The sequence below is a fragment of the Pteropus vampyrus genome, unplaced genomic scaffold (assembly GCF_000151845.1).
Source record: "Pteropus vampyrus isolate Shadow unplaced genomic scaffold, Pvam_2.0 Scaffold79, whole genome shotgun sequence".
Lineage (NCBI taxonomy): Eukaryota > Metazoa > Chordata > Mammalia > Chiroptera > Pteropodidae > Pteropus > Pteropus vampyrus.
Genome location: NW_011888860.1, coordinates 2,305,547 through 2,330,891, shown reverse-complemented (window position 1 = coordinate 2,330,891; position 25,345 = coordinate 2,305,547). Strand labels below are relative to the sequence as shown.

The following is a 25,345-nucleotide window of genomic DNA, read 5'->3' as shown; positions in this document are numbered from 1 at the left end:
AGAGAAATGTCTTCCTTTTACCGAATACTAGAATTTAACCTTCCCTTCATTTTATGCTTGTTTTAAGATCGAGTAAGCCTTTTCATACCAGAGTGTTTTTAGTCAATCACTTCTAGGCATCCAGTCTAAAAGATCTATGTTAATTACTAATTTTTTAACACTGATCTTAAAAAAGATTATCTTTTAGAGACAGCAAAAATTTTACTAACTGATATAAAATGTTAAATTATTTAAACCAGAAGGAAAAGTGAATGGAGGTGAGGATAAAGCATGGTGGAGGATCAAGGCTGGTAATATAGAAATATGTTGATTCATTATACCAAGACCCTATACCATTATACCTTTAGAAAATCAATTTTCTTAATATTGTTTATTAATAAGGCTATTATACACTTTTCCCCTTATGTGGACAACTCATTTACTAATTCAATATTTAATCACCTATCTGAATTGCCTTTATACAACTGATTTTCATAATGCCTCAAGATTATAATCTCTAAACGGACAAGGATTTGTTTAACTTGTTTGAATGGTGTTTTGCTTAGTACAAGCTGTTAAAATTGCTACAGAAAATATCTGCTAACTCTATAAACACCCTCAAGGGAAATATATTCCTCTGTTATCTTGCATTGATTTATGACTTTGGATATACTCTATATTGTGGATAATTTCAGGATTATAAATAACTAATTCACTAGGCTGTAAATTTCACTGAACAAAAAAATACAGAAGCAAAAGCAGGCAAACAGCTGGGAGATCAACTACAATTTTTTTTCCCGGTTACACCTTAGGCCGTATTTTTTCCAGTTTCATATTAAACCATTAAATTACACCATTCCTATTATTTGTGATGAACTGAGGACAACAGAAATGTTCAAATTCATCTTATTTCTAACAATAAAACAGTGAAGCACAATGGAAAGCTTAATTCTAATTAACTGTAAACGTTTTCTATAACATAACACTTTCAAATCTCCTTAAATCCAGAGGTTTTTATTACACAATTTGATTTTTACATCAATAAAATGTTAGATATAACAATACAGATGAAGGAACAATTTAATTTGTATTGAAATAAATATTAGGTACACAAAGCACAGAAAGTGAAAAAGGGGCACAATAAATTACAAGTGGAGACATTATTTTGCTCTATCACCAAAGAAAGCCCTTGACACTTCTAATTTCACACCATCAAATTTATCATACTTGCTGATTTAAGCAGAACACAAAACAAATATGGATCCCAGGGCTTACTTTCACAGGTACCAGCATAGATAATTTGCTATAGTGATCCAATTTGGAAATCAGGAGGGACCAGTAAATCGCTGCATAAAAGAAAGAGTGAATAAGGTCCTTTTTCCTTAGTGTCAGCAGGCTATGATTATTATGTTTATTAGATTTTCTTGAAAGGACTTCACATTTTCTCAAATATTCAGGAGAAATATATTTCCCCTCTGAGCCCTACATTAGCATTTATGTGCTTTGGTCTTGAATACAGGGGAATGATGAATTTTTCAACTTATTTTATAAATTTATACAGTCTGGATAGTATTGGCCAATATAACTCCCCAACCTGTACAATATTAGATATTAAAAAGTGGATTCAAGAGAAGTTACTAAGAAATGCTGACATACAGTATATACAAATTTTTAGTTCAATATATCCCATTATATAGAGCACCAGAAGTAATGCATTTATAAATCAAGCAGTTTTTTATGACTCTAATCCTTGCGACCCTTTTACATTTGTTCCACTATATACATACACATCACAAATGTTACCTGCCCAAGACTTTGTCCGTTTGGTCTCAACTTATTATAAATATATGTGTAAGCAAAAAGTCACGTCAAAGCAATTTGTTTTAAAGTTACAAAAGAAAATAGTCAGGGTTTGGAATTAAACTGTCTTGAACCAAGAAAAAAAAGGTTTAAAAGTGCTGAGCATATAAAAAAAGTAGCTTCAGAAGGTTAGGAAGGAAAAAGTGAAATGATTCTTGGGCCTTTCTTTTTCCTGGAATATGAGCTATTTTTTAGATTCCAGCAAAGATATCCATCAATTTTTTACTATAACTTTCTTAGAAGAATTTGCTGTAGATTAAAAAATACTGTACTTTATTTTTGTCATTATCAACTCAAAGATAATGCAAGTCAATTTTCCTATTTGCACTGCATAGGAGAGAAAGATGATTCTAAAGTTCACCTCACAAAGGAATGTGTTCATTCTAAGAACCCACCTGAATATTACCTTAGAAGATAAACGTATTGCAGAATAATTACTACCACCAGGAAATCTCCCAAACTTTTAGTAGCTCTAGTATAATACCAGATCCAGTAACAACTCTCTACCCAGAATATTACAAGAATATTACACTGAAATAATCTCTAGAAATAACTCCTGGATATATAAATGTATGCCTTTGGTATACTATCTTTGAGCTATACTATCATAAAGCCTCTGCAGAATTCTCCAAATCCTAGAGAGATTCCAGTGAGGTGTTAAGAAAAACTAGTTGTCGCTGCAACTCAAACTGAATGTACAAATCCAGGTACCTTTCTAGATACAATATCCAAAAATTACAATATGCTTTTGTATTTCTATTAAAGTCTAAATTTTAAGAGATTGAACTACCCATACCTCATGTACCTACAAAATACCATAAAAAAAATGTACCATTTTTCTACACACCTGAAAATGAAGGAGAAAGAACAATTTTATAATTGATGTGTTTAGGTGATTTAGGCACTTATAATGAAAAGAGAAAAAAAAAAAAAGACCATGATCTAAATTATGCCACTTACTGTTTACCTACCTAGAAAGCATATGTTAACAGGGTACTTCTTCCAGCTTTTGAACATTTCAGTATTTTAAAAATGTAAGTAAATGCTTACTAAATATTTGCTGAATATTGAGTACATATTTTAAAAGGTCATGGAATCAAGATCCTTAGTTTTATGGCTGACTCAGCCCTTTTAGTGACTTAATCTTTTAACGTGGCATGTGCAACTGGGGGGCTACTTAAGGAAAGAGTGCCACCTACTGATCATAAACATAGCTGTCTGTGGTTATTTTCTTCCCTGAGGTTTTCATTACATAATAATAGGTAGCAAAATTTGGCTAAATTTGGGTGATAGCTTCGAGGCTACCAGGTACCTCTGGAGATTTAGGCAGGGGAGAAGCTTCAGAATAACTATATTAATCAAAACAAATCCATTAGCATGAGATAAAGGTCTTTACCACAATCCCTCAAAATTAATTTCATTCGTTTTGAACTCAAATTAAAAAAAACACTAAGTCGGATCTACTTGTCTTATTACATACACACTCATTTTCTTTTCCAGGATGAATATTCATGTCTAAAACTTACAAATCTAATCTGAAATTTGCAATCTGGACTTTTAGGAAAAAATGAAGTATTTTGATAGTTTTACAATTCTTATAGACCTCATAAATCTTTCATTCTGGTTTTATATTAACATGCCTCGATTTTTTCCTCTAAAGGAGGTTCCTAAATATCTAAAATTAAAAAAAAAAAAAAAGCTAGTTTGCTTACTTGCAGGAACAGCTACCTTAGTGAATTTTATCTCAAGAAAATTTAAGTACAAATTGTTATTTAAGAAATTTCTCTTGGACTGATGTTAGAGTTTAAATTCATGAGGAATCAAGTATACAAAAGGAATACAGAATCCTTGTTAGAGTAAAGTAGGTTCTGTATGAGGCTTCTACCTGTCCACGAGGTGTAATAGTAAAAGTGCCAGGAGCACAGCAGCACTATACCACTTCCTAAATAATTAGATATTCTGGATGTTAAATCAACTTTCTTTTAAATCTGTAAGTAAAAATAAGGTCAGCTATGCTGCTATTTCTCCTACTGCATTCATTTAGATATACTGCTATTGTATTTTCTTAATTTTAATTTGATAAGTATACATGTTACACTGTAATTTCACATGCCAAATAAGGTGGTTGTATATATTCTTATCACAGAATTTCTAACTAGAAGTTCATGCAAACTATACATCTAACGATGCTCAAATTGTAAAATTTACTTTTTCATGAATGTAGATTTTATTTATAAATCAAGCCTTCCTTTAAATAAGTCAAAAATGAGTATGTCCTACATAATCCTATTATTTGATAAAAAGCCTCAACTTTTAAAGCACAGTGTTTTAAATTGTTGACAGGCTAAATGTTAAAATTATTTTTGTTAAAACCAACATGAATCATCTCCTTTAGGAAAATCTTTTTGACCAACAGTAATTTTCAAAATAAAGAGGAAAAACTCAAAACAGAGGCAAACTTATAAGTCATTAAAAGCAAACGACAATCATGGTAAAAACAGAGCACATGAAAAGAATATTAACAATTGGAAAAACTGATGAAATCTGAATAAGTTCTGTACGTTAGTTAACAGTACTGTTCTAGGGTTAATTTCTCAGTTTTGATAAGTGTTGTATAGTTATGTAAGATGGTGACATAAGGGGAAGCTGAAGAAAGGGTATATAGGAACGCTACTATTTTTGCAACTTTTCCATAAATCTAAAATTATCTCAAGATTAAAAAATTATAGAAAACAAAAAAGCTAGTAACTTAAAAATAAATATGCCTTCGGCTGCCAATTTTTTTCTCAAAATATCTTGATATAATTCAAGACTTAATTTTTCAAAACATCATTAGAAATCAATATACTGTTTACATAACATAGTCATTTTATTGCTCTAAAAAATTTAGTTCTCAAAATCATCAGATTGCATATATAGTGATAATGAGGCTAGACACACATACACACACACACACACACAAAATAAACTGTATATTATGAGGCTGCTTCTTAGTCAAAAAACATTACAAAAATAGTTGTTTTTACAGCTAAACTATCAAGTAGATATCATATTCTATAGATTGGAAAGTTGAACAAAAAGAAGACTGATGTGACTGATGAGTAACCAATGAATGTATTTGAGAAATCCAAATTACATGCAGACAGAAGAAAATTGGTTACAAAAACCATTACATTACACTGTACTAAAATTTTTGCAATGTTTTAAACATTTCCAATCATGCAACAGTAATAAATACCAAAAAAAATCTTTGTAAAGGAGTTGATCAACCTCAACAGGATTTAACATAATATACAACTCAAATCACAGTTGCATAATACATCCAATTCCCCCAAATTTATCTATGCATAAATTGAAGTGTACACTAATTCTCTAAAACTCCTCCTCCAGCCCCATTCCTAATCAATTACCTTACCTATATACCTTTCCATTTAACCTTTGAAATCAGGTTTGATGCGTATGTAATCTGCACGATAACTTCCTTTTTATTTCAGAACAGAAACAAGTAGTCATGTGCTCAGTCTTCAGTTACATTCCTTTCAAAAGGCATTGAACTACTGTAACTGTCTATGAAAATTCAAGCCTAAGAAACCAAGAAAATTGATAGTCAAGAATCTGATCTATGTAATTCTATAAACTATAATACTAATACTAGTAACTTGTGTGTCCATACTTGTAAAAGAAGGATTTCCTATTTGAGAACTATTACTCAATGGATCTCTGAAAGGAAAGTTGTATGACTACTGATTTCTGATGTAAAATGGTTAGGGACCCCAAATATTTACCCAATTGGCTACCAAGCTTATAGTTGAGCCTTTTAAAAAAAATATTCACAGCCACTGAAATAGTTATAGAAATAACTGTTCTTAAGACATACAGATTTTCTCATGCAAAATAAATCTGTCCTAACAAAGCAACACAAAATCAATTTAATAACAATTTGAAATCAAATACAGTGGGAAGTTTCTGTTAAAATCATCAACCAAAATTCGTAAATGCAAAAGAATACTGTCTCAAAATATACTGAATTCACATATGTTAATATTGCCATAACGAACTCATGCCAGATATAAATTCGGGTCACCAATTAGGTTAAAACAAGTTTGAGACCTATTTTTACAAGAGAAATAAATGTACTTCCTGATAAAGGCACAGCAACATCTAAAAAAAATTGATACATTTTTCACAAGATAAAAATTTCCTTAACCATTAATGACACAGCACAGTAAAATTTTCTTGGAAACTTTCAAAAAGGCTTGATTTAACATGCCAGGAAAATTATCACTTTTCATTAATATGCATTTATGTAAATTATGTAAATTGGATCGAGGTCAATTTTAAACCTGGAATTAACAACCCCTAGCAGAAGAAGTACCAGCTGCAAATAATGCTTGTTTATATTATGTATAACTTAGCTGGATATTAAACTACGCAACTGTTGGTGCCAGTCTGCTTATAAAGGCAATGCTCTGGAGACACAGTCTTCTCACAAACAGTGGACAAGCAGGTTTCATTATTATATGTTCAACAATAATCCTCAATTCATTAAACAAAGTCCTGCAAGATAAAAGTTTTCTGTCAGAAACACAAGGAAAAAGGCAACATAATGCAAAGCAAATGCTGATGAAGGAATTTCCCACAGCCATTAAAGAATTGGAAGAAGTAAAAGAAATAACTAGAATGCACTGTAGGCAAATAAAAAAATAAAATTCTCAAAATCAACACCTGTCTTTTGGGAGGGGGGTAAAAGTTCATTTAACAAAAGCATTTAATAAATGGCTATCTCTGAGGGCTAAGATTAGGGATGCTTTTTATCTTTTTTACAGTAGAATCACATTTTTACATTTACCTTAGTCAAATTCTATTAATTCTAAAAAAAAGAGAGCAAGAAAAGTGAAAATTATATAATATGGGCAATCCCACCTATTTCCTTAAATGAACATATTGCCTCTTAGAGCTTTCATCTGTAAAACAGGAATACGTACTTCATGGAGTCATAGTGCAGTTTAAATGAGACAACATAGAATATACTCAATGAATGTTACTTCCCAGTTGGATCATTCTACTGATAAACGTGACTGTTTGCCTTCAGGCTAAAGCCAGCTCTTTAACATCCAACACCCTCGAGAATTTGGTCTCAATGAAATTTTCTGCTTCATCTCCTGCCACTCTCTGCCATGACTCCTCTGTTTGTTTCAGTTGTGTTGCATGTTTGTGCCCAAAACACACTGCAGACTTTAACTTTGCCTTAACAGTGCTCATTACCTACAAAGTACTCTTTATTGCATACTGTACACATCATACATGTATTTTACAGGCTAGCAGACACAGAATCATGTATCTTATACTGTAATTTATAAATGATTTGAAGGATCATCAAGGGTAATTTTGATTTCACAATTTTCACCTTACATGCTTACTCATCCTGCATAAAAACACAACTCCTGTTCTATCTTTCTGTATCTTCTGTGTTATTTTTACGGGTAGGAAAGAGCAGGGATCCAGTTTTTAAAAAGGATGTAATATGATCTCACACAAAGACAGGAAGGAAATTTGGAAAGATGCACACTTATCCAAAAATCTTCCCTTCTTCTATCTTCTATCTTTGTGACAGCCTATTACTCACAATTCTCTTAGGTTCCCAGACCAGAAACCTGGAGGTCTTATCTCATTCTTCGTCCTCAGATCCTAAGTTCCAGCCTTCCTAAGTATCTTTCAAATTTATCCCTTTTTTCTTTTACCAGTAAATGAGTACAGACTCGACTACTCTAACAGTCTCCAAATTGATCTATCTCTTTCTCCTCTTGGTAAGCCTGCAATCCATCTTCTAGAATGGTATTTCTACATTGGAGTCCATTACATTCTCAGCCCCTCCATGTTATGACCTTCAAATACTCCTCCTACCTTCAAATAAAATTCAAACCCTTTCATGACCTACTCTGTTTATCTTCCTTGGCACAGACTTTTATCATTTCCCTATATACTTCTCCTCAGCTTAAAGAACATGTAACTAATGCTATGCCAAATACTTTCAGACACCCAAGTGCCAGAACTCAGACTTCAAAAGATCTGGCTTATATAAACACCATCTCAGTGAATTCTCATCTCTCTCCCTCTGTTCTTTGTGCTTTCATAGACCCTTCAACATCGTATTGCCTTATACAGCTGTCCAATTCACTCAGCTCTAAGTCCCTAGAAAGCAGGTATTTCAATACTATGAAAACTTATCACCAACACACGATCACTGTCTTCTCAATAAATAAGTCTAATGAATAAAGATAGAAGGCACACTGAAAATAGTTCAATTCCTTCAGGTTACAGATGAGGCCTAAAGAGGTCAATAACTTGCCCAAAGACACCTGGCTAGCTCCTTTATTTTTGGCTCTATTCCTGACATAATCTAGACAAAGTCATACTTCCTTAGGAGCAGAACTGACAGCAGAACTTGTAGTGATAATGGAAATGTCTATCTTTGTTGTACAATACAGTGGCCATCAGCCATACATGGTTTTAGAGCACTTGAAATGTGCTCTAGTATGACTCGGGAACTGAGTTTTAAATTTCATAAATTTTAATTAATTTAAATTTAAATGGTCAAATGTGGCTAGTGGCTGTCATATTAGCACAGCTCTAGACAATCTACACTAGACATCTACAAAATACTGATACCACTACCTTGATAATAAATATTTAGGATAGGTGAAAATGGTATAAACAGGCAATACAGACTATCTCAAAACACTTAAAGAAAGTGTAGTGTAGAAACTGTAATTTTATAGCCTACATATCAATATTTATAATCTCAAATATTTTCTATTTTCCCACTGTTTTGATTAAAATGTGCGCTTATGTGAGATCTTTGAAGACATTTGTGTTATCATCATACACTGCTATCCTTTTTAATTCCAATCAACACTTCTAAATTTCTATTTGTCCTGATCTTATTTTAAGGGTATGTAGAAAAACCACGAGTAGAGAAGAGGAGGGTATAATGAAGTAGAGAAAAACAAATCTGATGAAAAATAGATGTGAGGGTAGGGGATCAAATGTCTGAAATGAATACACGGACCAGAAATAAAAAGGGCAAAAACTCATGAAATCAAATAAAACTGCAAGTTTATTTGCAACTAGGGACTCATTAAGAATCTATGTCTAAAGTAAGCAAGCTCTATTTTAGAAAATATTATAAAGACATTGTCTAAGAAAGCATAAAAACCCCTCAAAGGAGAAGAATCAGAATGAAAGAAAAAGGTAAATAAACTATTAAGAATCTAATGGAATCTAAGCACTTAAAATCATTACTTCATTTCACCTTCAGAAGGTTTTCTCCTCCACCAACAAAGAAATTAAAATCTAAATAACTAGCCTAAAGTTACACACCTGGCAAATGATGATATAGCATTCAAATTCAGTTCTTTTTACTTTGTGTAAGAAAATACAATATTGTTCATGCTAACATATTCATTGGATTTCTGGCTGAATTCTATATAATAAATTTATTTTAAACTTGAAAACAAATACGATGTTAACATTTGTATCAAGTAACATATTTAGGAGACTATTAAAATCGGCTATTCATTTAAGTTTTACTCTAACTTCTGAGACCAGCATGCATAATCTACTGTAAAACAATTTAAGCCTCCATTCTTGAACACTAAGGTAATTCACTAAAATATCTTCTTCCTTAGTTTTCCACTCCCCACTATTCTGCACAAGGCTACCGGAAGATTATTATGATGCCAAAACCATCATTCCCATACACCTAAAAGATCAATTCCAACTTCCTATCCTGAAACTCAAGAAGTCTTACGATATGGCTCCAGTACACCTTTTTAATTGTCACTCCAATCACCCACCATTCAGAATTTCCATTATCGTCAAATGGGTCTACTCAATTTCCTTTAAACAAGGCTTGTACCTCCTTGCCTCCTAACTTGTATTCCCTACTGCCTTCATAACTAAAATGCTTTAACCTATTTACACTGTCTATTCAAAGGTTTACTCCATCTAGAACAAATTAAACTCTATATTTTGTGAAAATTTCCTAGGCTCTTCTATCTTCTGGCTCAATAAATTCTCCCTCCTGTGGACTACAATACTAATATGATGAAGTAAACATGACAATTTATCATATACTGACTTGTGCTATATCCTGAACTACTGTTTCCTTCATTATTTGACATGTGTTTCTTCAACTAGAAAGTTCCTTAAGAGTGAGACTTTTGTCTTACACATATTTAAATTCTTTAAGCTTTAGTGCTTTGTTAGAGGTTATCAAGATAACTCCAGTCTGCTTCTGAAAAGAAATATAACCACCTCCTCACCAACATTAGATAGTTCTAAGGCCTAGAACTTAAAAGCACAAAAAGATGCCTTATTTCTAAATTCCAACATAAAAACTAAATAACTTAAAAGTTACAAATACTGTATTTCACAGTATTCTTAATAAAACACATTTAAACTTATCACCAGCTTACCGACAATACGGATTTCTTCGAGAGGAATATCGAAGAGTAAGAAATCTGTAATATATAAAAGGCTGGAGCAAACTACCTTGACCACTGAAATAAACAAATACAAGAGTTGTAAATATACATTATCAATTTATATACATACTCTCAAAACTTAAAGACAATTTAACTGGAGAATGTGTCTTCATCAAATGGTCATAGTATTATCCATCATATCTAAATCCAAGTTAGTCTTAAAAAGGAAATAAAAGAATGTATATGATTGGTAATAAAATGTTTAAATTTTTATAAACGTATTCATGTACGAAATTTTTTTAAAAGCTATGAAATACAAACTTGTATAAATGCTTCCATAATTACTAGTGATAATCAAGTTTTAAAACTTTATAACATATTAAAATAAAAACTGGTTCATTTTATATATACAACAACAAAAACCACTAATAAAATCACACAGGTTCACCTGTAAATTTACATAGCTTATTCTAATTACTTTTTCTTGGTTAAAAAGCATAATTACAATACTCAAGAGTCATATGTGTTTATGAAATTCTAAGTTTGGAATGCTTTCCTAGGAAAAACTATCTGGATTAAGATACTCACTGAAATAACTACAAATAAAATGCAGCAACAATGTGGATAGTCAAGTAGCAGGGCTAAGTAAATGACACTATTTTTATTTCATGGACGTAGTATGCAAGTACTTAAAATCTTAATTATGAAAACTATACAGTAACTTTGAAGAAAGCAGAATATAAAACTATATATATTACTATATTTTCTTTTTTTGAGGAAATACATTAAGATGATAAATGTTGTTTCTTAGGTTAATTTTTAGCCTTTTCTTCTAAATTGTGTGATATTACTTTCATAATAAAAATAATTTACGATTACAAACTTATCACTAAATGTTACATCCATTTTCCCCAATAAATGTGACAAATCTTTAATTTTTTAAATTGAAAAATACATAGTACATAAAATATAGATAGAAAAGAATATTCAATGAAAGGCAAATATTCTATCATCCAAGTGTCTTCCTCGAAGTTATAGCACCATCTCTAATATATCCTTCCAGAAATTTATACACAAGCTTATAACCCTAATAGACTGCTCACTTTATAATTCACTGAATCCACTTAACAACTCTAGGAGGGAAGTGGTATTATCATTCTCATTTTAAAGATGAAGAAACTGAGGCAGAAACATATAAATGCCCCCAAATATATAAACACATACTTCAAAATATAAATGCTTACAAACTTTTAAACTTATTATATCTTGGAGATCATCCCCTATCACAACACATAAATTTATCTCATTCTTTTTACAGCTTCATGTATTCTATCTTATCAAATACTATTATGCAAGAATCTCTCTACTAAGGAGTAAATAAAGCTACAATGGTCATTCTTTTATCTGCCTTTGCACAGGAGGCAATATGTGTAAATGTGTAAGGTACACTCACACTTTCAGTTCATTTTTAAATACAGGGCTTTAAGAATGATTGCTACAAATATAACTTAATAAAGCCTTCTAATATTAGATAATGAAAGATGTTTAAATAATAATGACTTTAAATTGTTTTTATTTTTGTAATTTGTGTTATAGTCAAGTGATATACAGCATTAATAGCTTTTCCTATCAGGGACTGAATAAAACTTTATAACCTTATTTTATTTTTTTAGAATAACAAAATGATTTCTCTATTTCTGGTGAAGTCTCATCTCCTTTACAATAATCTTGAAAATAAAAATCACTTTGTACATAATAAATGTTTAAATAGAAGATTATGTAGTACAACTTAGCGAATGTATCAGCAGAGTCAAAATCTGGCGCTCCAACAAAAAATTCACTGGGTTCCAAAAATGAAGTTTTTGTTTAAGTGTGCATAGCATCTCAGCATTTCATTATAATTATCTTAAGCTGATTTAAGAGAATAAATTACTTTGCTTATTAAACAAAACCTGGGGCATTCAGATATAGATAGCAATTATCTCCATATAAAGAACTAGTTTCGTTATCGACATTTTAACTTTTATCCAGTTACATGACACAAATCACAGAACCTGGTGTGACCCAAGACCAGGATTAGGTGACCCAAGAAATAGAAAAATGAGTTAGAAAATAAGAGGGCAAAAAAATCCCCTGTACTAATTAAAGTGTTTAAGTGTCTGATCAGGAGCACAAGAGAGTGAGATGAACTAACTTTTAGGGTGAAAGTTTTATTTAGAGTACAATAATAGACAAATACAATTGTATCAAATCCTGCATTCAACATTCAGAGAATGTAAGAGCTGAAAGGATTTTAGGCAACTATTTTGACTACTAATGGTTTTTTAAATGTGGAAAATGAAGGCTTAGAAGGCTATTAGTCAAATCAACTACAATCCAGGTTCCTAACACTCAGTAAGTCCACGGTATCATTCCAGACACTTATTTAGATTATACTATCCAGTTGGGACCCCACAACTTAATATATAGTGATTCTGGAGTTTTCAGAGGAAAACATTCCTTTAAAGAATAGAACAGATGCATTTCTATAAAACTCTGTAAAACTAGTACTAGCTTGAAGACTGCTAAACAAAGGAATAACTATCAGGTATATAAAAATAAAAACTTCAGGCAATGAACATTAAAATGAAATATTTCATAAACAAAAATAAGTTACAAATTAATGAGATTGTGGAGAACAGGTAACAAAAACATTTTAGGTGATATCTGACATGGTCTATTAAATATAAAATGTGCCCAGCTTAGACTCAGCAAAATAAATTTGGTATCTATGTTAAACACTGGCACAAAAGTATAAGCAGACAGGGAAAATGATGTTTACAGCATCAACATCTGGAAAAGTAAATATTCGGAAACAATAGTCCATCAATGGGGAATGGGTAATAAAATGTAGCACACTAACATGATGGACCAGTACCATAGCCACTAAATGAAAAAAATCACAACTCTTATCTATCAACATAAATAAGTCACAAAAAACATATTGTCTGAGTGAAAAAAGCAAGATACAGACAACTGATGCATTGTGATGCTTTTGATGTAAAATAAAAACAAGTAAACAAATAAAACCTCACACCCATAATATAATAATGTATATTTTCTACAGATCTGCACTAAGTATTTTTAAGGACTACTTATGTGTACACATTATCGAACTCCTTACTTCTGGGAAGGAGAGGGGAAAAATTGCTACTAGGATTCATAGTCAAATGATATTTTAGCTTTTATCTATAGTGTCCTATTAGCTGTAAAACTAAAAATAGAAAAGGCAATTTGGGCAGAAGTGTTGTTTTAAAACAAATGCAAGAATATCGATGGAGAGTTCAATACTTTTCTAATATTCTAATTTTTAAAAAGGAGGCTTTCTTTATTCATGCATTACGTCTATAATTAAGATACGAACTATCGAAGTAAGTGGTAGTAGGCAACTATTAATATCAGATCATCATTTTTCAGCTTTTTCTCTAGTGTAAGAAAAATCATCTCAATAATGGAAGAATGGACTAATTTCCCAAGATTCTGTCAAAGGTGGTAATTCTGAAATTAATTTTCAAAATGTTAAATGATAAATCACAAAGAATGATAAATGAAAACACATTCTTAGATTTACTATAATGTCTCGGGCTCTCCTCTATAAAGTAAAACGGTAATTACGAAGATCCATTTAGCTATGCATATCAATATCTACTTCAACAGATTTAAGAGGTTAAAATTTGAGTTTATATATTTATTATAGTCACTTAGTCATCAGCTTCCCAAAACAAATGTATTTTTATTCTTACCTAAAAAGCATAAAAACTGTAGCAGGCATCAAGAATATTTCATTACAAGCAATGAATTTCAGAATATTCTGTTGATTAGCGCTTAATTTATCCAAGATAGATCTCAGCAGAGGTAAACTATTTGAACCCTTTGCCTAAAACATAATGAAACAAACAATTAGAAACAACAAACATTTTTTTATCACTCAATTATTATTATTTTTTAGATAAATAACATGTTCAACAGGCAATACTACCAAAAGACAGGTATTTGGAAATGATGATATAAAACTTTAGAAACTATTTAAGGACAAAAGTTAGTATATTTTCCTGCTTTATTGTATTTTGTGTATTTGAAGAGTTAAAAAGAAAAACAACTTTAATAATACAAGTTCTCCTTATTCTTAGATGCTTCATTTTTCTTAAGATTAGATAATTTCACAAAAAATGGCTATTTCTACCTCTAACAAAATCTGACTACCCAGTAATACAGTCAAAGTATCTGTACTCCTTAGCTAACTAAAGGTAGAAATTAAAGGGTCCAATTATTGCTGTGATCAAAGAACTACAAGGATTAAGAAAAAGGTCAACACAAGGCAAATCTGGATATTTTAATTCAAATTTCAGTGTATCTGTAGTCAATCTGCCTGGTACACTGAAGTTAGGCTTAATGTTGCAACCCTACAAATAAGAAAAAATTTTCAGAAAGTAGCAGTTCTTAACATTATCAGTGTAAAAGAAATTCAGTACACTCTACTTACTTGGCATGTCAGAACTAAATATCTCTGACAATTTATCAAACTTAAAAGATATGATTTTTTTTAAATAATGAAGAGATCTATTTCAAACTTCAGAAATTCCTCTGGGAACTGAGTAATAATTTTAAATACAATTTTTTTATGTGCAAAATGTACTATTTTGTGTAAAGAGTAAAATATTCCAAACTTAGAACTTTCAAATAACTAAATAATTTAGAACAAGTTTGTAAGGAATAAAGGAACTTTTTGTGACAAATTATAAAATGTCTTAGAACTCAAATTCATGTCAACTATCTGTAATCCAGGAGTCAAAAGCAAAGCAGTTTTACCTACATCAAGAACCTTTTTTGTGTATGTGGCAGCATGAAGCAAAGAGAATAACAAGACTGGGAAAATACTCACTGAAGAAAACAATTAAGGAAAACATTTAAAATTCACCTAGAACTTTGCCAAAAAACAGGCTATGTATTATGTCCAAATATACACATCTGAAATGGCATCTGCTAAAATGAGTTCAGTGATAATTTTTTTCAGTGTTGCAAAGATTAATTTTGTCAAGTTAGTATATACTGGCAAAACAGGTGCTCAAAAACTTTGTTTCCTCCCATGCTCTTTTCCTTCTTAAGACTTATCTAAAAAGGTAATATTTAGTCTTAGGACATTTTATTGTGCTTTTCGTTAGGTAAAGCTGTATCATCAATATTCAAGACTCTCGAGAGCATCAGTTCTCAAAGTACAAAATATTTTTCTGAAGGATGATCCAAGGGAGAAAATAACGATTAAGTTTATGAAACACTAGTAACTTTTAGTCTCACAATGGATATTAGCATATCAAAAGTCCTACAGTAAAGAAACCTACTTAACATTTAACCTAGTGCTTCCCAAACTAAACATCAGACTCCCATTCCCATCCCTCCCCCACCTTTTTAGAATATCTATTACTCCACAACACACTTTTGAAATATGTAAACATTCAAATTCCAAATCAAATAAGTTAATTCTCATTAGCTCCAGAGATTATCCATGTGGCCCTATTTTCTACTCTATCCATAGCAAATACTAATTTCATTTATTAATTATCCCATTCTCTGCTTAAATAAATTATTTCTTGATGAACTTCCATTTGTTTCTAGCTCACTGAGAGTTAAAAGAATTGAGGATTTCTCCTTTGTTAAAGCAAAGACGCTTACCCAAAGATGTGAATTAAAGAAAACTTTAAATATTAAAATAAGTCCTGCATAGGATTGTGCTTTGAATCTGAATTTTAAAATATCCACTGCTAATAACAGAGAAGCTTGCAAGAGGCAAGAATAAAGACACAAAGCTTAAAATTCCCACATCAGCAATTCTTATATTAAATATATCTTCATTCACATGAAGTGCGACCAACTAACCAACCTAGGCTGCAAGGAACACCCACATTACTGAATCCTTCCTCTAGTAAAAAATAATCAGAAGAGATCTATATACACAGTAGGCAATTTCATTGTCAAAAAGGTATAAAAGGATACTTGTAACAGGGTAGGAATTGACAAAGATAAGTGAATACAACAGGTAGTGGCAGCTGTCCTCTAACAAAGCTTGGGCCAGGAATGCTCTGCTTAACTGGAAGTGCGGTAATCTTTGGTGCAGCCTCAAAGCACTGGTAAGAGCATTTGCCAGCAAAGCACGTTGGTAAAAGCTTGCTGCTTCATGCAACCTGCAAATTACAAGAGAAGTTATCATGAGACATAAACAAATACCATGCCTCTTCCTCCTTTGTGAATTGCATCATAATTGCACAACACCTAAATCTATTACTTGTCAAATACGAAAAAAATTACTTGAACACATTATACCTTCTTACAAGTATCATATATATACCCAACTGAATTTACATAGCATTCTTCTTGTTAAAAAGCCAAAAATGCAAAAACCATGAACTCATCTCATTCTCACACACCCATTTTCTCTGATTTTCAATGATGTTAGTGTTCACAAAGCACATAATACAAATCTCCAGTAAGCAACATTATAAGGTTAATAGTGCCTTAAGGATGAGACTTTTTTATTGTCACTAAACCATTTGCAGTTTAAAAGTTTTCCACCTAAAAGATATTCCATAAAAAAAACGACTGACCGATTTAATTATCAAAGGCAGAACTACATGTAATACATACCCAAGAAGAGGCAGAACAAACAAAGCAGAACAGTATACTGTGAACAAGCGAGAAAGCCACATTGCCGTGTCCAGCTTATTGGTCATCATGAATTGCTGAGTTTAAAAAGAAAAATATTGTAGTAAACTAAGGCTGCAAATTATGTTTTTAAGGATGAAGATGATGCAGTGTTATTCAGATTCAAAATGTTGGACCCTGTAACAATACAATTGTTTTTTTTATAATCAATTGTTTCATGTACATACTCAGCAACAAGTTCAAACACCTTATAGTTTTGATGCAGAAAGCACAGAAAGTACTTAAACAGAAAATATCAGTTGGCATTTAAAAAAATAAAAAGACAAATTAGGAAAAAAAATTGAACAGAAATTTAACTACCACTGTCTATATTCCTTCAACACTTTAATACCAGTTTCACCTACTTTAAAAGAATGTTAAATAAAAACTGCCCTCGAAGATGCCTAATCTGAGAAAAATCTCAAATTGAAATAGGAATAAAAAGGCATTACACAAAGCCAGTTTGAATTAAATATACCTTACAAAGGAGAAATGTAAAAAACCATGGTCACAGTCACTCTAGAACTCATCAGCTATGGATGATTTGCTTATATACATAAGGGCCTGGTATACCCTGGGTGTTCAAAATATGGCTGTCTGGTGTTAAATGGCACCTGCCTCTCAGATTTCATGACTTTATCTCTCCCCAACCCTTCCTCACTGCCGTCATCCCCCCTCCCCCCAAAAAGCTCCCTCACAGGTCTTACCTGGTTTTAGTAGCCCTAGATTAAACTTCCATATACCACTTACGCTGCGTTTTTTTCTCATTCTAGCTGTTCTTTGCCGGTTTTTGCCAAGAGATGTGTCCATCGCCGCTAAGGCTATACCTTAAAATCTGTTTTCTCATTCAAAACTAGCTTATGTTTAAATTCTAAAGTAGCTTTTATGTTTTTTGATAGGATCTACATAAATAAAAATAAATAAATTAATAAAAGTTTCACAAAATACCAATCTTTACTATGTGTGATGGATTTTGGTATTTTGTATTCTAGTTGTTTTAGAAATAGTACTTCCACTAAACTGATTTCAAAACTCACCAATGGGTCTTAATCTGGAGCCTGAAACACTAATCTAAGCAATCTAACTTATCTTTTGAAAGAAGGCATGAAAAACTTTTGGGGAAAAAAATGCAAGCACATTTTAAAATTCAAGGACGTTTTATTGCATGTCTCAAGAGTATGCAGGTAATTTCAGAAATACATCTCTGGTTCATTCTCTCCAACTATACTGTTGACTCCTCTACATTTAAACGATCACCAGTAGTCAAGTGGAAGAATAAATCTAGCTCACTGTGCTGTTTCTCTACAAATATTCTGACTCTACAACATACTTTGAAATTTAATTTTAGAACATCTTTAAAACCTATCTAGAAGTGCTCATTTTGTGAAAAATCACTGAGTTATGAATTCCATTTTGTACACTTTTATGTATACATACAAAATATATTACACAAAATAAAGAAGGTTTTAAAGGTGTATTTATTAATTTAAATTTAAATTTTAAGAGTGAACTGCCCAACCACGTCACAAATAGTGCAGGCAAAAACAAACAAACAAAAACAAACAAACAAAAAAACCACTGCATTTTTGGATGAAAAACTATTGAGGTAAAAAACTACAGTCTCAAAGTATCGTATCATAGAATATTTCTTAATTACAAAAGCAAATAAAGTATCTTTACAATGGAGAATCTGGTGGATACCACCTGAAATAATCAAACTCGGTACCTGTGATGATGAAATAAATCAACATAAAATGCTTCCTGACATAATACACTGAGAAGAACAGAATATTACTTATGTAATATTCCTGCCAATATGTTTAACCTGAATCTAGTTATCAGGAGGGAGGAAAAAAATCAGACAACTTCAATTTGAAGAGTAGCAGCTCTGTACTCTTCAAAGACAAAAATGGTAGGAAGAGGGCAAAGAAACGGTTCTAGACTAAAAGAGACTAAAGTCCAGTAAAGGCAAAGCATGCTTTTCAGTTGAATCTCGGAAGAGGGGGAAGCATTTTTAAAGAACCATTAAGGAAATCTGAATATGACTTGTATAATAGGTTGCAACATGTATTGTTAAATCTCTCAAATTTAATTGCAAGAATTGCAGTGATGACTGCACTGTAGTCATGTAGAATACTGAAGTACTTATGGGTTAACCATGACGATGTATGCAACTCTCAAAGGGTTCAGAAAAATAAAAAGAAAAAAAGTGTATGTAAACAGATATGTTGCAAACTGTTTTTTAAAAATGTGACTCGCTCAATTCACATACTCACAGTGTTTAAAATTAGAGGGTACAAATTTGGGCACAAATTACTAATAAGCAGCAGATCTGCCTTTTAGAGCTAAAAAATTATGAAAAGCATAATATATCTCTTCGTAAAGAAGTAATGACAAAATGACGAAAGAAGAGGAAAAAAAGATCGCTTTCCTCACTTTGCGCCATTTCTACATAATGGCAGTAAATGGATAGAACCGTTCTCTGAGCACGCGTGTGACATGAGGCGTGTCACAGCACAACCTCAGATGACTTCTTCAACCTTGGAACACAGGAAGAAACTAAGGGGTAGAAGACGCAAGAAGGCCTAATTTTCATGACATACAGGTGTGGATCACCTGTTCCAGGACGGGCTGCAGTCCTTTCCGAAAAAGAAACTTGTAGTTACCTCTACATCTTCGTTCACGACCTCTCGCTCCCCGCAATCACTAATTCCAGTCCCAAAAGCAATGAGCTGTTGGAACGCCTCGGACCCGGCTTGCAACACTTCCTGCTTCTTCCTAACTCTTGGAAATCAAGCCAGACCACCCTACCCGCTCACTTACCACTGCGCCCGTCCCTTGGGGGCCGTTCGGGGCCGTATCCGCCATGGGGGACGCACGCACGCGTCTGGGACGCTGCAATCGGGAAGGGAAAAAAAGAGGTCAGCGCCGGGGCCACGGCTCTGATAACCGGATTCTCTGCCCCGTGCCACAAGCCCGACGCGCCCGCAGGAACTCCAATCCTCCAGAGAGGTACGTTCTCCCCAGCACCAGTGCAGCTGCCTCCCCCGGGGACACCGTAGTGGCCAGGAAATACCTGTTCCGCAAGGCCAAATACAAAGCTGGCTTTCTAGAAAGACCGGAACGAAGGCGGAGCTTCCGAACAAGACCGAACAGGGCCGACCTAACGCCACCGGCGTAGGGTTACTGCCGGTCCCGGAAGTGCTCCTTTCACTTCCGTGGGGAAGAGGCGGTGGGGAAGCAGCCATGACGAAGAGCAGAACCAGGACTAGTGCCCTGCGGCATGACGGGAAGTGTAGTTTTTTTCTGTTCGACTTTACCTGTCTCGCACGCACGCCTATTGGCTCTGTAAACTAAGAAGCAAAGCTGGAGAAGCAGCTTCTCCCTCTTCTCCAGTTCACAGATGGTCGTCCTTTCCCATATCCAGACTACGAAATCTTTCTACTCCCTAATATGGAAGGCTCAGCAACGCCTTTTTTGCTGTTTTCCTCGAGGGGCTCACTAAGCCCCTTGGTTCTGCTTCTAAAATTCTTTCAAAAAGCACTTAATGAGGCCTGCTATGTGACAGACTCCAAGCTTGACATGGAGGATAAAAAACAAATATGACACAGACTCATAGACCGCAGGAGAGACAGACACGGAAATCATAGTACAGTGTTTATATCAAACGGGCAGAAGCCAAGTCAAGCACACGGAGTAAGGAGGGGAACTAAAGCAGAAGGGGTCTAGAAAAGGTTCCCTGGGAAAGGTAATTCTGACCTTAAGTTTTGAAAGACAAGGAGAAGTTGGCTAAGTGGGGGAGGGGATTCTAGGCAGCAGCAGAAAGTGTATGAAGCAACAGGACAGTGCAGAGACTAGTTCAACACGAACAGAATGAAAGCGCCAGTGGGGGAGATTGTGAAAGATTTGGGCTAGAGAGGCAGAGAGGCGTGCTAAGGAAAGGATCTGAACTTGACCCTGAAATCCAGAGAACCATGGTACAATTTTAGGCAGAAGTAACATAGTGAGATTTAGAAGATAACACTATGGCAACTAGACAGAGGATGATCAGAGGGGCAAACTAAAAGCCGGAGATTAATTAGGAGACCATTACATACATATAGGAGAAAAATGAGATTCTGAACGGAGGCAATGTTGTGGAGGAAAAGAAGAGGAAGGATGACTTCAAGAGACCATCTAAGATTTGATGACTGACTAGGAATGGGAGGGAAGGTCATCTTCTGAGACCTAGAGAAGAGCTGTAGAGAAGGAAGAGTTAGAAAAGCACTGGACTGAGAAAAAAATCTGAAGGAGTTGGGGGAAGGAAACTGACTAGAGAGATACAGAAAAGGTGGTACCCCATATAAAAACCATGGACCTGTAATACTCTGACTCTCTCAGATGTGTAGTTTTCTGCCGGTATCAGTGAGTAGTCCAGGTGCCAGTCAGCTGTAGCTGAGAAGTCAAATGGCACCCTCTTGAAGTCATGTAAACTTTTTCTAAGACCACCGCCCAAGTTCTGGTCCTTCAGAATTACCTGAATTACATATCCCCCTAGCTGAGGTAAAATGCCACATCCTCTCTACTCCTCACATATCATTTATTCCATATTTTTTTATTCCATATTTTTACAGCACTTATCACTCTCTGACATTTTGTGTGCGTGTGTGTGTGTCTGTCTACACTTAGGCTGCCATAACAATATGACAGGCAGGGTAGGTTAAACAATGTTTATATCTCACAGTTCTAGAGGCTGGAAAGTCCAACATCAAGGTGCCAGCAAGTAAGTTTTATTCTGAAGACTCTTCTCTTGACTTGTAGTTGGCTGCCTTTTCACAGAGTACTCACATGGCCTTTCCTGGGTGGGTGTGTCTGTGAGGAAAGGGAGGGAATGAGAGAGAGATCTCTCTTCCTTTTTTAATAACACCATCCTTATGACCTCATATACCCTTAATTACCACCTAAAGACCCTATCTCCAAACATAGTCACATTGGGGGTTAGGGCTTCAAAATATCAATTTTGGAGGGATGATTTAAAAGATCCTCTTATTACAAAAATACTAAAATATAAAATGTCCTCTATTGTACATTCCATATAGCCAATTGATCTCACACAATATTTTTGTTGAGTTTTGCTGAACTCTTGTATCCATAGCAACATATGGTTGCAATTGATGAACCACTGCAATTCAATGAATATCGCTTGATATTTTTGTTAAGGAATAAGATGAAAGTGAAACAACTAAGACATATATTGAAACTTCATTCTTTCAACAATGATATGATCAACTTCTTTGTTGGACTGAATATAGTTTTTGAATACTAAAAGAATATTTACTGAATTTTGAAGTGCTATTCATAATGTAACAGCTACAGACATAATGCACTTTTAAGTTTAATCTGTATTATTAACATTCTCTCCATCACTTTTAAATCTAAACAGTCAATGAAACAATAAATGAAACCATGGTTTGTAGTGTTTGCCTATACTGCCATGGTTAATATGCTCCCACCATGATCTATTTCAATTACTAACATAACATCGCTAACATGGAGTTGGTAAGAGACATGTGTAGCATACTATTATATATTACTGTCATGCAGATTCAGTACACATTAATAACCTCAAGAACACAGATAATGGTAAGATATAGTAAAAATAATTAGGAATTAATGAATTTTGAATATTTGTTATCTGTTTTTAATATAACTCATTGTAAATTTATACAATTTAATAACAGTTGTGCATAACAAACAACTTACAAAATTCTTCAAAACTTAACAATCAGTTCTTGCAAGCCAATATGAGCTGGTTCCAGCATACCACTATGTGCCATTGTTCATGATATTCTCCCAGCCCTTCCCTCCACTTCCTTTAAGTATCTGAATTTTTCTTAAACTTTAATGTCCACTCAATCCTACTGCCCAGTAACGCTGTTGCCAATAATCTCTCCTTTTCCCATCAGAAAAATACCCCGTTGAGCCCCCTGACTATATTCTTATTATATTAAGGCACTTATTTAATCCTCTTTTCTATTAGAATTTGGTGATTTTATGTTCATATCAAGGTCATAAGTTTCAAGAAAAAAACATGAGAAATTAACGGAGTAGAAGAGGCTGGAGGACTTTTGGTTGACGGTCTTATATACAGTATTTATAATTAAAAAAATTTAACTAGTCAGTTAAAAATAAATACATTAAAAATGGTCATAAAATAATAGTAATAATAGACTCTTCAGTGGATGCTAAAACCATTGAGTGAAATGTAGATGGGTGTACAATATTGCCACAGTTCCAAAGTATCGCTCCAGAGATTTTTTAAAAAACTAATTACAAAAGGAAAGATAAGTCTTTCTCCATGGAGCAACATGGACGTTAAAACCTTTACCAATAAATCAAATTTAGTGTCACGAATATAGTGGGTTATTTTGACACTGTCTCCTGATGCGATGTAATACAATATTCACAATATTCCCTATAAGAAAATCTTGGCAGAATGTTTACTCTGAATCTAGTCAAGCCCTTCAAGTCCTAATTTCCAATTTCCAGATAATGTAAAGAGACAGAGTAACAAGTAAAACAATACCATGAGACAAAAATCAAAATGCAGGCCCTTCTGTAAAATAACTGGCTTGGAATCTAAAAGTATTATACAAGGTGGAAGAGCTATTTCAAATTTTTAAAATGTACAAAGTCAATAACAACCAAGTACATGGTTTAATTGTCTTGATTCTAGAATTGGGAAACAACAATAAAATAAATTTGGGAATAATTATAGATATTGAATATGAGATGGATATTAGTTGACATTATGTTGTTATTGTTAACTTTTTAAGGGGTGTGTGACTTAGAGGTAAAGTTTTAGGATGTATGCAACTTACATTCAAAAGTTTCAGCACAAAAAAGTATCTAGGTAGATGAATGAACAGATAAAAACAGAAGCAAGTATAACAAAATATAAATAATCATTGAATCAACGTGAAAGATGTGTACTCATTCAATTATTCTCTGATCTCATCTCTAAATTTCTCATATTAAAAAGTTTAGAAGAAAATAGAAGTACTCTTGTTATAGCAATGTAATGCCTTCCGAGTTTTAATATGCCAAAAATTATGTAGTACTTTGCTATCAAGTATTATATTTAATGATTGATCAACTAACAAATCAGTTTGGTCCTCCAGTAGTGTTGAGAACAAATAAAATTTAAAGTGACTGGTAGCAAAATATGCCACTTTGGCGTAAGGATTATTTTAAGCTGAAGGCAGTTGAGAAGCAGCAGCTACAAGAAAAGCTCTCTGCCCTTTCCTTGTTTGCCTAAGAACAGGACATAAATTTGTAAGGTTGGTCCCCTCCTCTTTCTATCAAAAGTGGCAAAAGTTATCCTTATCAGCCCAGAGATGGCAACAAAGCAATCTACATAACCAACTTAACTAACTAACCCTTACCTTCTATTAATTCTATGTATTTGTCTTCCCACAATTTTCCACCCTAGAAACTCAAAGTTCTTTTCTTTTGTCTTGTCACTTCTTTTAAAATGTATTATTCTTTTGTTAAGATGCTACATAAGCCCAAATTCTAACCATCCCTTTGAGTTACTCTTCGCTAGGTACTCTCATGTATATGCATCATGCACATGTTAATAAACTTTGGTTTATTTTTCTCTTGTTACTGTCTTATGTCAGTCTAATTTACACCCTAGCCAATGAACCTAAGATAGATAAGGGGAAAAGATATTCTTCCTTCCCTATGGAAGTTGCCTGGATTGCAAATGAATTTGTTCCAGTTATTAGAGTCTTATTTTTTTTCCTCATTACCTAACCTGATATTCCAAATAGTTCCTTTACTGCAGTGGGAAATTTGAACAGCTACTAAGATTTATTTATTTTTAATTTTTTTTTTTTAAACACCTACAGCACTTGGTATTCTTAGGTGGTCTCTCATCCAAGAACTAACCAAGCCAGACCCTGCTTAGCTTCCGAGATCATAGGAGATCGGGCACATTCAGGGTGGTTTGGCTGTAGACTGAATAGCTACTAAGATTTAGAACTTTGAGTAGGATGCCTTTCAAAATGTGAAAAAGGAGGAGGGAAAGAATCAGTGTGATAAGTTCTCAAAAAGATAACTTTTTGAAAAGTAAATACATGAAAGTTAGAGTGTGGTTCATTCCATTAAAAATATCAGTGTCATTTCATCTTTTAGAATATTTTTTTGTATTCCCAGGGGTACAAATGTCACAAAAGTTAATCTTTTGCCATATTTACTTTAGAGTTTTTCTTTGTTATAAAACAATACATCTACAGTTAAAA

The 25,345-nt window shown here is 33.3% G+C and overlaps 1 protein-coding gene and 1 pseudogene across 3 annotated transcripts; both read right to left on the bottom strand.

Annotated features, from left to right (window-relative positions):
• Nucleotides 1-972: 972 nt before the first annotated feature.
• On the bottom strand, nucleotides 973-20,262 carry TMEM33 (transmembrane protein 33). 3 transcript variants are annotated; one of them, XM_011362794.2, is made up of 8 exons: nucleotides 20,137-20,262; nucleotides 19,884-19,955; nucleotides 17,004-17,098; nucleotides 16,356-16,543; nucleotides 15,178-15,245; nucleotides 14,108-14,241; nucleotides 10,317-10,400; nucleotides 973-6,396 (listed from the first exon to the last, which is right to left on the bottom strand). In XM_011362794.2, exons 2-8 carry the CDS (start codon nucleotides 19,926-19,928, stop codon nucleotides 6,267-6,269), a joined length of 744 nt encoding a protein of 247 aa, XP_011361096.1. In that variant the 5' UTR covers nucleotides 19,929-19,955; nucleotides 20,137-20,262; the 3' UTR covers nucleotides 973-6,266. The 3 variants fall into 3 exon arrangements, with proteins under 3 accessions (XP_011361096.1, XP_023387999.1, XP_023387998.1); XM_023532231.1 differs by lacking the exon at nucleotides 10,317-10,400; XM_023532230.1 differs by lacking the exon at nucleotides 20,137-20,262 and having other exon boundaries at nucleotides 19,884-20,130.
• A 4,681-nt stretch (nucleotides 20,263-24,943) lies between these two features.
• LOC111741554 lies at nucleotides 24,944-25,062 on the bottom strand (annotated as a pseudogene).
• Nucleotides 25,063-25,345: the final 283 nt, after the last annotated feature.